General features: G+C 42.7%; 1 protein-coding gene across 1 annotated transcript in view; it reads right to left on the bottom strand.

Moving 5' to 3' along the window:
• MRPL1 (mitochondrial ribosomal protein L1) overlaps positions 1-15940 on the bottom strand; it is a 549098-nt gene extending 533158 nt beyond the window's left edge. Inside the window, exon 1 of the mRNA XM_078676360.1 lies at positions 15850-15940. Coding sequence (XP_078532486.1) covers positions 15850-15880 — 31 coding nt within the window. The 5' untranslated portion in view covers positions 15881-15940. The remainder of the gene's footprint in view (positions 1-15849) is intronic.
• Between the last annotated feature and the right edge of the window lie 52 nt (positions 15941-15992).

Genomic DNA, 15992 nt, shown 5'->3' with positions numbered 1-15992 from the left:
AATCTTTGTTCCATAAGAAACCTGATCTGCAAACAAAAAGAATAACCTTTCTAACAGTAAAATGTCAGAAAGTGATGAAGAAAGAGAGGCAGTTAGATTAGCAGCTGAAATAGTAGCAGCTGATACTGCAGCACTAGATGCAGACGGGGATATAATACTCATCCCGGTCGCCAAAAGGAAATCTATAACCTTAAAACTTATAGAAAATGGACTGACACCTAGAGGTGGCACAGTCATATTCGTAATTGAGGCACACGAATATCGGCAGACAGAGGTATACTATTCATGGATACATTTTCCAGCAGCAAATGCTGTAACAAAGTACTTCCACTATTACAAAATAGAGGTACCACCCGACATTTACACTCCTTTCGAGGAGGTGGAAGTACCACTCAAATTCCAAGAGCATTTGCTCTTATTTGATGGCGCCCTAATACATAACAATCACATTACAAGGCTCGGTCCTTTAGGTAGACCAGGAGCAACGTGGCCGGTCTTAGCCGGATACACACCACACCCAGACATCGAAGGAATGTCTACAGGAGAGCTGTTAATACAGCTAAAACAATTACTAAAAATTCATAGACAATTAGTCCAGTATGTAATGCGGACTTCAACAATTCAGCCAGCGATTAAACTTCCACAGCTGACCCCTCACCAGGGGAACACAAATAAAATCACACCACAGAACATCCAATCCTGCCTAGGTAAAGTTCCGGCTAAACGAGAACAAATACCATTCTGGTTGGCACAGAAAATCACCCAAATAGAGGCGGTGTTTCCTGACACCACCCCGCTAGAAAAACACAGGATTCTGACTATATGTCTCCCAATGGGAATCGCACCACACATAGAGGACTGTGACACTTGGGGTACAGTCTTTGCTTCAATCTACACAAAAACGCACGGTGTTCCATCCATTTCGGTAATACCAGATGTGCTAAAACAAATTCAAGATGAATACGGTCCAGAACCAGCTTTAACTCTTGGTATGAAATTACTGAAAGACTTCAAGCAGGTCTCGGCTATATTACTAGCCAACATAAAAGGTGAAGCAGCAAACGTGGCGATCCGCCAGAGGTTAAAAGAGACAGATATAGCAGACCAACCAGCTGAAATTGCCAGAATCATAGAAAAATCCTATGAGGAACTAGGTAGAGATAGTTTAGGTGGAATACCAGTAAAACCGCAACTGACTGAAAGTCCAGAAAAAATATTTTTTAATAATAATTCACCAAAAAAGAACTGGGATGGAAACAAACAATCCAATCCAAAAGAAAAGAAATTCCAGTCCCGAGGAAGGTCTCCTAGGCGAAGAGAAAAGTCTCCAAACCGAAGACAGAGGTCACCGCAGAGTGACCCCTCTGGGAATAGATATAACCTTAGAAATAGGGATAATATTAAAAAACCTGATAGATATCAAGACATTGATACACGTCCCTCTCAATCTTTTCAGACTTCCTCGCAGAAATCGGAAAGAAGAGGACGATCAGAACAAAGAGAAGAGCACGCCAAGTCCAAAGACAAGGAACCTGCTCAGCTAAAAAAGAAATTACAATTTCCAAAAAAGAAGGTAGCCAGTATCAAGGTAGTTAACAATGCCGAGAATACTGAGGACACAACTGAAAAACGGAGAGTGGGCTCAGACAATGCTAGACAGCGCAGCAGAGGTGAGCATAGCTCGCAAAGTCCTTATGAATCATCTTGAGACAGTGGACACGAATGAATATCTTCAAGTGGAAACTGCAGACACCAGAGTTAGCAAACCCCACAAGATATACGAGATAACATTACGTATAGAGGGAGATAAGACTAGGAAAATAAGGGGACTATTTTGGGATAACCTCTCCAAGGGCTATGACATCCTTCTAGCTGAAAAAGACTGGCCACCAGAGTTTGTCAGGGAGTGCCCTCATGGCGAAGAAGTAATTATGCCTGCCTTCTCGAATCAAATCCCGATTCATAAAAAATACACACTTGCTAGAAAGTGGGCAGTGGCCTTAGCACCTGCTTTATATAAAAATCATGTAGGATGGGATGAGGATTCTCCTCCTCACAAAATCCAGTTAAAATCACAACCTACTGCACAAAGGCAGTACCCAATTAAGCAAGAAGCTAAAAAACAGGTAAATGAAATACTAGATCAGCTAGAATACCAGGGGGTGATTGAAACTTGCACCTCACAAATGAACAATCCTTTGTTTCCGGTCTCCAAACCAGACAATACATATCGTCTAGTTTTGGATTACCGACACCTTAACACATGTTGCAAAACCTTTGCAGTGCAAAACTCACACAGTGCTGCACTAATGAATAACATAGTGCGCAAAAAATACAAAACAACCTTGGACATCTCCAATGGATTCTTTTGTCAAAACATAGCACCAGAGAGCAGATATTTAACTGCATTCTCAGTAAATGGCACTCAAAAACAATTCTGTCGGTTAGCCCAGGGGTACAAGAACAGCCCGGGGGTATTCTCAGCGAGAGTAACAGAATTACTACAACTATATGATGATGAAGCATTATCTTATGTCGATGACATTTACTTAACAGATGATGACTTGGATACTCACTTGAAAAGAGTGAACACCATAATACTTGGGTTCGCAGCAGAGGGTTACAAATTCAACTTTAAAAAGTCTAGAATTGCCCATCTGACAGTCCTATTCTTAGGATATGAGTTATCAAGTGAAGGTAAAAGCCTGGCAGACAATTTCCTAGAGAAATGTGCCGTAATCCAAGCTCCTAAAACACTAAAAAACCTACAGTCAATTCTAGGCTTCCTAAATTTCGGAAGAACATACATTGCAAATTACGCAGAAAGGGTCAAACCCCTTTATGATCTAATTAAACCAGACTTTAAAAGATCCAATTGGACTCAAACACACACAGAAATTGAGATCCTTACAAACAGACATGCTAATTAAAACAAAATTAGAAACACGTGATAACACACGCAATCTTGTGATTCGAGTCATCCCAGGGAGATGCGGATTCACATACCTGACCTCTAATGAGGGAGGAAAGGTACCAATTGCATTCAAATCACACTTGTATACAGAAGCTGAACAGAAATTCAGCAATACAGAAAAAATCATTCGTGCAGTTCAAACCGCAATAGCTAGAGAAAAAGACATAGCTGACGGTAGACATATCACAGTCAGAACAGCAGAACCAGCCTTTGAGGCACTAACAACACCTTGTAATTTACCAACAACAACATTGAATCCGGAATGGATACAATGGGTGAATTCAATCACAACGGACAAAGTATACTACTACTTTGATCCAGAACTAGAAGAATTAAAAAATCTAAAATATGAAAAGACGTATCCTCTGCCAATCGACATTCTGCCTCTACGACATTACGCCTGTGTAATCTATACAGACGGACATGCTCAACCCTCCGTTTGGGGAGAACATGCATACAACCCCACATGTGAGATTACAAAAGAAGTGTGGCGCGGAGGTAAACTAAGACCTCTATTAACAAAATCACACTCAGTAGAAACTAATTCAGAACTACAAACTGAAATAATAGCATTAAAAATGGCGCTGGATAATGCGGATCGCGAATTCCCGACACTTATAGTGTCAGATTCATATTACTGCGTCAAAGCATATAACAAGGATTTGCAGACATGGATTCAGAACGGTTACAAGGATGACACAGATGCACCAATAAAGCAGAAATTGCTCTGGGAACACATAGCTCTTTTACAAAAAGAACTACCAAAGACTCACGTGACACACTCACTGAGTCATCAGCGTGATGGCGTTCACGTTGTAGGGAATTCATTGGCTGAAACAGCCGCAGCGGCAGCCACTAAACCGGCTCCCGTAGATCGAAAAAAGCGTACATTAAAATACATTGACGGTGAAACAATGCTGGCGGTGAAAACGTCATCAAAAGGCGACTGCTCAGCGTTACCGATCAACTATCCACTTAATTATACATACATAATCAATGCAAACTCCGTCCCTTTTGCTCGAATCCCTGGAGTGGGGGATAGAGTGATTCCAAACATGGACAGGAGAAGCTTGTTAATCGCAGACGCACACATGGGCGAGGGTCTCAGACACCTCAAACTGAAAGATTCTCTGGAAGAATTACAATCACGGTACTGGTGGCCAGGCATGAGCCTGCATTACACCATGTTTGTAAAAAACTGCCCGAACTGCAACAGAGATCGCAGTGGGGAGAGAAACAGTTTAATACCTCGTCGTATCAAGGGAGATAATATCACCAGTAAAAAGCAGGGCTTGCGATTAACATATACAGGCTAGTTTCCACTTATAATGTAGATCACCAGCACTCGGCTGACGTCCGGACTGTTATACAAAGATTTGCGAGTCTAAATGGCATATACGCTAAGAGCATGCTACGTTCGACCATTGTTTTCACTCAAGCCCTCCGGCCGGGGGGGAACATGGCCAAATGAGCACAGCCCAGCGGGAATCTTCTCACTTCCTTCCTGAGGGTACGGGATGGTGTAAAGAAAAAACCAAGGCAGAAAGCAATCTATAATGGAAAGGATATTAGGTTCGGGAGCTGGGTGGGTCAAACATCTAATAAGTGTCCAACGTAGTCTAAATAACTTGCCAAGAAATTCTCTGAAGGGATTCAGTCCGTACGAATTATTGTTTGGAACTAGAATGATTATCTCTGACCTCGACAGTCAGACTTCAGTGGTTAAAGAAAAAAGCTTTGATGTCAAAGACCGTTTGGCTATTTTGCAGGACTTAAACAAAACAAGAAAAGACCTGAGCAACATACAGTTGAAACAACAGCCAACAACCACTGAAGAATCACCACCTGTCCCAGCAAGACCTGTCTGGATTCCAAAAGTCGGGGATCTAGTCAGGGAGAAGATCGCGGTAAAGAAGGAATTTGGGCCTTCTTACAGAAAAGCAGTTCCTGTCTTGTCTGTCAACGGGACAAGATCAGTTGTACTACCGCCACTTGCTGGTAAAAAGGAGAACCGAGTTGTATCCATCGACCTGGTAAAACCACAACATGTGGCCGATAACAAACAGTAGGCCAAGTGGACTCCCAATAAGTAGCAGAACACCAAGGTTTGCTACCAGTACAGAGGTCCTAACAAAGAGGCTCATCACATTCGAAACGCCTACAGAATAACAACAAGGACTATGCAACAATGCAATAGAACTCAGACCTCTGACAACCCAAATAAAAACATTTAGCAGAGACACACCAATCTACAATGAAGTACCAAGTGACAATGCAAGAAACAAAAATCCTGAAGCAATTGGAACAATTGACAGAACTGCATCCGGGTACTTCATCAACTTCGATGATTCCTCTGAAGGCTTCAGTGAATCAAAGACACAGCCATCATCAAAATCCTTTAAAGACAAAGCTAAGGAACTTTTGAACCAACTGAAACATATCTGATTTCTCCATGGATTGAATTTTGGGTGGGTTTTGGTGCATTTATCCTCATACTTTGGCTAATCATGGTATTTACTTTGGGACGCTTCATTGAGGGAAAATATGCTAAAATGGACACAGCAAGTCAGAACATCAACTTGGTCCTCAAACCACACACATCTTCACACGTCGAGAAAAGAGAACTTTCTTCAGCCAACTTCACAGCCAATCCGATACCTGGTGGGGTAGCCTGGGACAACACTGACTATGAAATTTATGGTCCGGTCGAGATCCTGAAATATCCACACCAAATCAAGATCTCCTTGAGTGACTTTGCAAAACCAAACTCATTTGCTGATGATTGGGACTTCGAAAACATTAATAACATGATGTCTGACTTAGTAATGTCTGCTAAATTTACAAAACATGATTATTTGCAAGGTTCCACAAATTATGACAGTATGTATTGCTATAACCACTATGGTAACCATTTTTTACATAAATCTGCACAACCTAGAAATGTTTTAAATTATAATCAATGGGAACATTGTGCTACACCTCCAAAAGGGAGCTCAAGAACCGTTTACGACAAATATTCATATTTTTCAGGTTTTAACACAAGTAATGCTGAAACATTTTATTTTAAATTGTCAAACAAGACAGGGATGAAAACCATGATAACCAACACAAAATTGATATATTCAGATTCATTCTTCGAAAAAATGAATACTTTTGGATTTGATTATTGGGACAAAAATGTTGATTTGAAAAGTGTTTGGGGTACAAAAGATTGGCAAGTACAGGGTTTAGAAGCTTTGTTAAGAGCCTGCATGATCCCAGAACAAATGATATTTTTAAATGACACTGTTCAACAAACCACCTGTCTTGGCTTAGCCAAAATCAAAGATTTAAATAAACCGTCTATTCCAAAGCCAACAATGTTTAGCAATAACTCTGATACAGATGAAGAGATAGACGTAAACCATATATTAAACCAAAACAGAACACATCCTGATTGGAAACAATGGTTGATCTGGCCCACAGAAAACTGTCAAGATAGATTCCTGAACAAAACACAGGGTTTCAAAATGACCAGGCCAGACCCTAGATATCCCCAGAGACATCACCCAGGGATAATAACAACCTACAGTGTGGGCAAATTATGCCTTCAATGGCTACAAACTTCCACACTGCCTGAAATTAAGCAACACCTAACTTTTCTTACTGATGGTGCTGACTTGCGTGATTTCATAATGGGACCACGCAAACAGCGTCAAAAGCGTTTCATAGCAGCCTCTGTATATGCAGCATACAATGAGGCCTGGAAGGTTACTCAAATTGAGACAGCAGAGAGAATACGGGAAATTGACCGTATTAATTTGGAAAAATCACTTTCTGTAGTGGACAATGGGTTAATGACTCTGTCCTCCAGAATTTTTTCTTTGGACAGCATTGTGTCTTCAGCAATCGACATATTATCGCAAGACTTACTGTTATTACAACATGGTCAGTCACAATTGCGTTCTATTGTACAGCTTGGCTGGACGTTACAAAATCTGCGTTCAGGCTATGTGCCTTGGCGTTTAATCAACACAACGTCACTATTCCAAATCTTTAACCTTACTGATAGACAAATCGGTATGGCGCAAAAGGGTGCTGATTATACAATCTTGAGCATTGAAAAACTAGAAAGATTACCAATGACAATGTCAGAACGACCTGTCAGTGAATGGATAATCCACGGAATCATAAATATTCCAATCTCAACCTTCAGGTTTCAATACTGCCAAAAATATATACAGGCTGGCATGTACGAGAAATTGGGAAAGGGGTACCTTAAAACAACTTGGAACCTGCCCTATTCACATGCATGTGTCAGTAATAAAGGACAGAAAGTGTTTCTTAGTGGCAACAATTTTGCTATGTCACTAAGCGGCACGCTTCTGTGTAACGGAATTAGTTTGCATGGAGCCTGTGAAGGAAATTCATACAACCTTTCATGTCACCAGCAAGGCGCACCTGCAACTGAAATAGAACCATTCTTTCAAAGACTCTATAATGGGAGTTACATTCTTATTGTAGACCGCAGATGTTGTAGTCTTATGCCCGGGACTCCTTATCTTGTCACTACGACTGCGAAGGTCAAGTGCTGTGGACGTTCTTTGTTCCCCAGCTCCTTTCCAGACAGGGAGGCAAGGGCATGGCCCAGTTTGAAAATTACTTCTATTCGAATAGATACTTTAAGCAGAATGAAAACAGTGCTTCTTCAGACGCCTACAAGGCTCACGTCATCAAAAGAAACGTATGATCTACAAGTCGCAAGGACGACTGCAGAGATACATACATTATTATCAACTAATTCCCCCGTACATTTCGCGGAAATCCTGAGCGAAATCTTAAATATTTCTGATACCACTGGGGTCTCAAAGGTATTTAAGACAGTATTTTCGATGGCATTAACACCATTCAAAGCCATACTGGGTATTTTTCCAGATTTCGTCCATTCGATTTTTGGCGGACTTCCCCTGATCCTGGGACTAATTGCAGGAATCCTATTCTTAGTCCTTATTTTTCGTTATGGCAACCCATGTCACAGATCAAAATCTCGCGACAATGGAAGACACGATCCTAGCCATTGGATACCGGGACCGGATATCAAAAATCCTGGGACTCTCCCGGCTTAGAGACCTAAACATGACTTGGTTTCTATCATGTCGACCGATGTGGCAAAGGTGTGTTTTACCTGTATTGAGATGTCTGCTATGCGGAGAAGAATGCGTGTTAGACACCTGTCTGACGCTACAATCGGATGCGCCAGTGGATGCAGATACATTGTTGGTTCCTACCAAGGTTCACGCTTTGTGCTGCCCTCAAAGGCTGCCAATCCTGATGACGGCATTCCTGGAATCTTCACCACTGCGATTGAAGAGTAGTGAAGTTCAAGATGAAAGCAGCATCGAACAGGTACGACCTTCTGTCAGCAATGCGAATCAGAATGTCAATGGAGACAATCATGCGCACGAATGCATGGTTACACCTATTTCCGACTTAGTGGAACTTTCCCATGAAGCTGTTGACAGTTTTTTCGAAAGCCTTAATGATATGATGTTCTCTCCAGAACAGAAATAGAGACTTTTGAGCAAGCTCGCACACGGCGTTCCCTGAATTCGGCCTTCAACTTTAAAAATAAAGTCACATGAACAATTTTTCCCACCAGTTCACGGACAACAATTTTTTAGCAGCCCCAAATTATTTTTACAAAATTTTCGGGACACTTATCTTCTGCTTAAAGTAAGAAACTATTCCTAGAGAACTAAGATTTCTATTTTTAGATACTTTATAAACTTTAGTTGCCCGCTGGTATGTTCACAAATATTTTATTATGTGATGAAATGGTCTCGGACTTTCTTTCTGTATAGCCATATTAAGAGCCATTTCATGTGTATTTCTCATATACCAAATAAGCAATAATGTCTACAAATGCGTGTTTACTTTAGCGTTTAATTCATAGCTTAAGTGCATACAATATATATGACTGCAATTTTTCAGTATATTTGAAAATTTCAAAATGCATTTATGTATTTTGGGGTGGTAAGGTATACACTATACTCTATAGTATGTTGTACTAGGTTATACTATGCATAGATTAGTAAATATGACCATAGTTAGCGTGGAGTGGGTGTCATGTATTCCTATAGGTTCTGAATCGATCCCCCTATTCCTGACCCTATTCTGGTTAAACTAACTATCAAGTTAACTAACAGTCAGCCCATGAGGCAAGAAAAGCCCCCATGATGCAGATACCGTTATCTGACGCAGTCACACTACGGCACAGGAACGTGTTATCTGATTAGGTCATAACGCTTGAGATCTAATTAGACAAGCGACATTCCTCCAGCCCCTGATAAGGCATACGACGTTCTCATAACAAATCAAACCTATGACAACCTGGAAAATCCGTGCGGCCATTGTTTTGATTTCACAGAGAACTTTAGTAAAGAATGTGCTAACGAGCAAGTCGTATGACATCTTTATTGACGTATCTATGTCCATCCTTACGTCAATCTCGGCACCTTTAAGGTATAAATATTGCCGATCTTGCCCTATGCAAACACACGCGTGGTGACGAGACGGAGCAGCCATACTTGCCGAAGCCGAGAGCAGAAGCAGACCCCGCTGGCAGCAGCCCCGCCTTCCTGACGCGCTGAGAGACGCGCTGCTATCTCAAGCCGAGAGACCCAGCACCGGCGCTTCTGGGCAGCCCTCGCAGGCAGCCTGGAATATCGAGAGCAGAGAAAGAGATACCATTCCTCATTCATCCTAACTTCCAGGTACAGAACTGAATAACCCCTCACAGAGAATTCTTTAGTTATTCACTTGGCAAAAACAAACTTAACTTAAACTGTAACTTTCTATTCCCGCCCACGCATTAGACTTAGGTCAGGTACACGGGGTAGGCGTATTTAGAAACACCAGTTGAGTACGTTTAGTCAAATGTATATGTGTATGTAAATATATTTTAATCATTTTAAACATCATATGGCTCAGAAACCATATCAATGTTTTTACAGTATTATTTTATACTATTGCTTTTAATGTATGCACTTTACTTAACTATAAGTATTGCAATAATATCGATCCATTTCTCTTGTACGAGAAAAGAGACTGATCAATAAATAACACCTTTTTATTGAACACGCCCGTCTCTTCCTTTTCTCTACAATCTGATGAGACTAAGAATGCACGTACTGACTGAGTAAAATAATTGCCTTGTGCTCACACGACTCTCGAGATTGACTCTTGATTAGGGGAGAGCAAAGTTGTCATGTTCTATGGTTGTCAGAAACTAAATCCCTTCTTGTCTAATCAGGGGAGTTAATTCTTTCCTGAACATTCGAGAAAGTTTCTAGCGAACTCTGAGCTACGCTGGCAAACCCAAAACTTAAGTCTAGTATCGACAGTAGTAGACCTAGTTAACGTCTGGCCTAGGCCTTTACTGCTGTAGGTATTATTCCAATGCGCAGAGCCTATTGGGAAGATAGGAACTACACTACAGCACAAAATTCAGCCATACGTGAACAACGCCCTAGGAAAGTAATGCTTGAAAGAAATTCAATGGGTACGCCTAGTCCCCTTGCCAATAAAAGAACTGAACCCCGACTGGAAATCGTCGAGCAACATAGTCAGATGCAACTATAGAGCAGAATAGTTGGTTCACCTAATATGTTGCTGCCCGGCATTACTGCAACACCGATGTAGATTGTTAAAACCAGGGCCGGCGCTAGGCATGGGCAGTATGGGCAGCCGCCCAGGGCCTCGCGCTCAGGTGAGAGGCAGGGGGCCCCCCTGCTCCACCAGGGCCCCCTCCCCACACATTACAATACACATCAGAGATGTCTGGTGTCGACGACCGCGTGGTGGCATTCCTAGGGGTGCAGGGGAGGGGGGGAGGGACAAACAGAGTGGGGAAGTCTAAGCAGCAGGGCCAGCAAATAGGGCTCAGAGTGTCAGGGGCGAGGCAACACCTCTCTTAAGTACCAGCCATTCCCTGTCTGCATTTTGTTGCTAGGTGACAGAAGGCCCCTTTGTTTCCAGGACCAGCCGGACACAGGTAAGGAGCAGTGGGTGAGGGGAGGAGGGAGCAGCCAGAGAAACTGGTGCTGGGGCAGTGTTTTAAGAAAGGCCTTGTTACTGCTTCGAAGGCCCAGGGAGGGGGCCCCCTTTCCCTGGGCCTCGAAGCACTAGAGCAAGCTGCAAGGTCCAGGTGTGGGGCCCCCTTTCCCTGAGCCCCTAAGCACTATAGAAATCTGCAAGGTCAGGGTGTGGGGGCCCCCTTCCCAGCGCCTTGTAGCCACTACTCCCTCTTTCTTTTCCTTTCCTTTATTTGTTCCCCTGTGAAATGAATCCAAAAAAGAAAAACTGTTTTGCTGGAAAGGTCATCTTTTTTGTGACATTTTTCACTTCCAAAGTGCAGCCTTGGGAAAGAGAGAAATAAAAAATTCAAACTGTAAAAAATAACTAAAGCAAGACAGAGTGGGTCGAAAAGGGGCCTGATTGATTTTATTCACACCCAAAACACATTAGTGCCACTACACAGAGTTTACCAGTGAAGCGCTACTTTTGTTTTCTTGTCTTTCTCTAAACAGCATTGTTTTCCCCGGGTGGGGAAGTGCACCATTTCTGGATGTACTGCAATACCTCCTTGATGGGCGGACTGGAAAATAAAGTGCATACCGCTGCTCTGTATTCACAAATGTGGTCTTTTTAAACCATATTGCTTTTGTTTTGTAAGGATATATTCAATGGCCATTGAAGCAGGTCCGTTCCGGCCCTGTAGTCATGGCCTTAACTTTTCATGCAAAAGCACTCATTCATTTCTGAATAAGTGCAAAAGCGTTAAGGTAACCATGTTGTTCCTGCTTACATTCCAAATGCTTTAATTAATCTTACATTCCTTATGAGTGTTTGCTTTTTCCAGAATGTTGTCACTTTTTTTTTAGGCAGCATATTGCTCTTGTCTAGTGCGTAATTTGAAATGAGTCGCCTCTAGATGTTTGTAGCGGGGCACAATTGGGTTGTAGTTGAAGGCAGTGTGAGTTTCTCTCAGTGGGGTAGTATGGTGTTTAGTGGAGAGAGGATGTGGCACTATGGTCAGAGCTGCCGAATTTGGAACTGGGGAGCCAGGTTCAGCCTTCATGACCAGTCCACCAGACCAATCTCCCTGAGGGAGCACATTTCCATGCTAGACCTTGGAAGGACCCGCACGACCTTAGAAGCCCTGGTGTCTTAGCACCAGCAGGTGAACCCTAGCAGTGGCAAGTGTGGGTTAACCTTGAAGGCCTGTCTACCACAATCCCTATTGAAGCCCACCGCAAGTCTTTTGGGCAGGCCTACGAAGCAGCACACCCTAGAGCAACAGTGACTCTGTCATTGAGGTCACAGGACCCTTGAGCAGGGAGGCTCTAGGGCGGTGCAAACGGTGAGATCGCATTGAGCGCTGACTTTGGGTCATGTTTGCGAATATATTATGTTTCTAAAAGCACTTGCTGCCTCCTTCCTGGCCTCCAGGAATTTACGGCAACAATAAAAATGTCATGAAACTCCGGTGATCAATGTTCTTCCTAGAGAGATGGAGGTTTGTCAAGTGGAAGTTTTGACTCATGGAAAGGTAGCGCAGAGGGATAATGTGCTCGCTGCAAAGAACATGTCCCATGCAGATCACTAAATCCACATAATGTAAATAGGCCAGCGGATTACTGCTTTTGTCAGAGAGATCCTATTGGTACTTGCAGTTTATAAGTCAAAATCCTAACATAGAACAATGAGCTATTAACTGTCATCTAAGAGCTGCATGCCAACTGCAAGGTATAATTTACATTGTTATGTTTTTTTCCCCAGTCATTGATTAACATAATGTTGCGAAAAGGGTTCACTTGAACAGAAATCAATTCTGGTTATTAAAGAGAACTTCCAACCATGGTATTACGTTCTAAATTCAGAGTTTGTGTTTCTCCAGATCAATCACTATTAAACTATACTGCCTACTAGTACGATTGTCATGTGACTCCTAGTCCTTTGTCTTATGTAAAATTACCTATTGTGATTTCCACACGTATTATTGATTATCTCTGTGTAATGTGTGATATAAAGTTCTCTGACACTCTAAACTGGTATCAGTGGTGCTGTTTATCAAATTAAATGCATCTGAGAGAGAGTGTAGTTATGGAGACTTGAGGGGCACTGTTAAAGGGTGGTAGTGAGGGAATCCGTGGCAGAGCAAGTCATTGGGGGCACAGGGCTCCCCCAGTGCTAAATCTGGCCACATCTACTTCCTACAGTTCTAATACCAAATCAAAAGCGTTGATTTGACAACCCCTTGAATCTGTAGCATACCTTCAAGTCAATGTATGATTTAGCAGTGGTCTCAGTTGATCTAAGACTGTTTTTGTTTATGTAAAATCTTTGTTTGCAATGGTGTCTTGTATTTTTGTACTATATGTGTTGTGTTTTTGCACTTAACATAATTCTGGTGAGTAAAGAGCACACACACAAAAAAGATTGTCCTACGTCTCTTAGCATGGGAGTGTGGGATTCTGGTGAGAGTACTTACGTTAAAACAAATTACGTAATGTCATCCTAAGGTAGCACAATAATGGCACAGAAAGATAAGGGAGCCTTTTGAAATGTGCAATTATATCCATGGTGTGAGAGGTTTTCTCTTGTGTAATTTTATATTTTGAATGATCCCGTCCCTCATTACCTCAACAGGATCTCCCCCCCTTTATGAGGCAGAACTGGAAATTGTATCATGCACTCATCTGGAATCAATCTGTTAATGAGGAGTAAATAATATACATCTTTGTGAGACCTGCACCTAGCTTTTCCATCTAATGAGACAAATGTAATCAATTTAACAGTTTTAAAATATAAGGACTTATTTCATTTGTATATTTATCTTTTTGTCCATGTTACTGATATCCACGTTAGGTCTCTTCAGGGATGCCAAATAAGATCAATAGTCCTGCGATGTCACTTTCTATGATGTCACTTCTTGTGATATTACCAAGGGCGGCTCCTTCACTAGGGGGGAGGAGCGACGCCCCACTACTTTCACGTAAAAGCAGAAACACAAAATGCTAAAACAACCATTTTATGTTTCTGCTTCTAGCACTGCGAGAAAGCAGAAGTGTTTCGTTGGGGGCGGACGGGTCTGTTTTAGGGCAGGAGAGGATTGCCTTGCCAACTGCTAAGGGCGCTGACTGTTCGGCCAAACCTGTCTTGCGCACTCTGGCCTTGCTCAATGTAGGCTGCAATGCAGCCTACATGGGAAAATGGCCTCCCCATAGGCGCCTGGCTGGGCGGCGTCCTGATCAATCACAACGCTGCCATTGCAGCATTATGATTGGCTTAGGGGAGGGGAGGGAGGCTGCCTGCTCTCCACCCCCCCTTCCGAACTCCGACGAGATCCTCCACCGCGAGTCATGCCGGCTGCGACTGGAAGATACATGCAAATTAGAGGGGCCTCACATCTTCTCTTTCGCCCGGGGCCCCAGGAGTTCTAGGACCGGCCCTGGTTAAAACCAATGTTTTTAAGGCATGGGATAAATGCGCTGATGAAGTGGCCCTGCTCCAGTCCAACACGGAGCCCTCATGAATATAAAACAAAGGGCCCAAATTGAAAACAGCACAGAGTAAAATCGGTCGGTTACAATAGTTGTGCCTCCAGGAGTAACAGAAGGAGACTAACAGTGAAGAGCCCCCACCAGGAAACGATTGCGTGGCCCTCACAAGACCCCCAACTAACCAAGTGACTGTCTCAAGAACAGATAAGTAACAGATACTTTTTCTAATACGCAATTTTTAAACCAATGAATTTTAGAATGTAACCTACATTTTAGAAATGGTCTGTAACAACCGCTGTTGACCATGACAATTTTTTATATACGATTAGACATTTGTATCATATTGGTGCGACACACGTATTTTAGCATAATTTTGATAATGTACTGCAACTTAGCAATGATTTTAAGTAATTATGCAAATAAAAAAAACATTCATTCATATTAGTGCTGGATGTGCTTTCAGTCGCAAGTATGAGTGGGTGATTATTGCTCTTTAGGAAACAGGAGGTTTTTTTCCATTCCCCACACATCCCCTATTTTTTTTTTATATGTGAATTGTAGATCACCACCATTCGGAGGGGGCAACATTGCCAACAATTGCTCAAGTGCCTATATATCAGTGTAATAATGATGTGCTATGTAATCATTGCATGGCTACAAACTTATACGGTTCAAATGGCGAGACCTTTTGGCCGATCCAATGCTTGGTTCTTGAAGCAGTCCATGAGCGCACGTGTCGCTCGCGCTTATTGCCCCCAGCAATCCCTGTCGCGCTCTCTCACTCGCACTTAAGTGCCCTCTCTCGCCTGTGAGTTTCTGTACCCCCCCCATCGGTCACACGTGTGCTTTTAGCCTCCATCTGTGCTCGTGTTGCCCTCTCTTGCACATATGCTGCCCTCCCCCATACTCTTGTCCATTCGTGTCTCTAGCTCACAGAGGCTCACCTCACCCTTGCACATGATTGTGTGCTTCTATCATCTACACACCTCAGACACTCCTCCCCTCGACCCCACGAGTTCCCCTTGACAGACCCGCTTCTCAAAACATTATAAAAATTAAAAAACGTGACGAGGCGCACTATTTTGTTGGCTCGTGCTTGTAAGAAAATTTATTGAGAGGGCCAATAGTTCTCTAAAACGAGACCCACTGGCTTTGCCAATGCTTATTCTGCCTACACTCTGCAACGATTCTGTGAAGAAAGAAAGCCCCTTTCACATAGTTCTCAGTGAGAAGCTGTTTCTCGGCACCTTTCATATGCTCCCGTACATACCCACCCCCAGCACAAGGTCTGTAATCACAACAGAATGTTGCTCTGCCAAAGTTGTCACTGACCTCCTCTCAGTCTTCGGATGTGAGTCGCCATCTTGGCAAAGGCTCGGAGCGTGAATGGCCGGAATTCAGCATACGTCACTCAGTGAAAATTTAACCAACCGGAAACAGGGCGGGGCAAAATTGCCTTTATAGAGTGAGAGTGA

This window comes from Lissotriton helveticus, chromosome 2_1 (assembly GCF_964261635.1).
Source record: "Lissotriton helveticus chromosome 2_1, aLisHel1.1, whole genome shotgun sequence".
Classification (NCBI taxonomy): domain Eukaryota; kingdom Metazoa; phylum Chordata; class Amphibia; order Caudata; family Salamandridae; genus Lissotriton; species Lissotriton helveticus.
The sequence above is the reverse complement of the archived record's forward strand: the minus strand, read 5'-3'. Positions and strand labels throughout refer to the sequence as shown.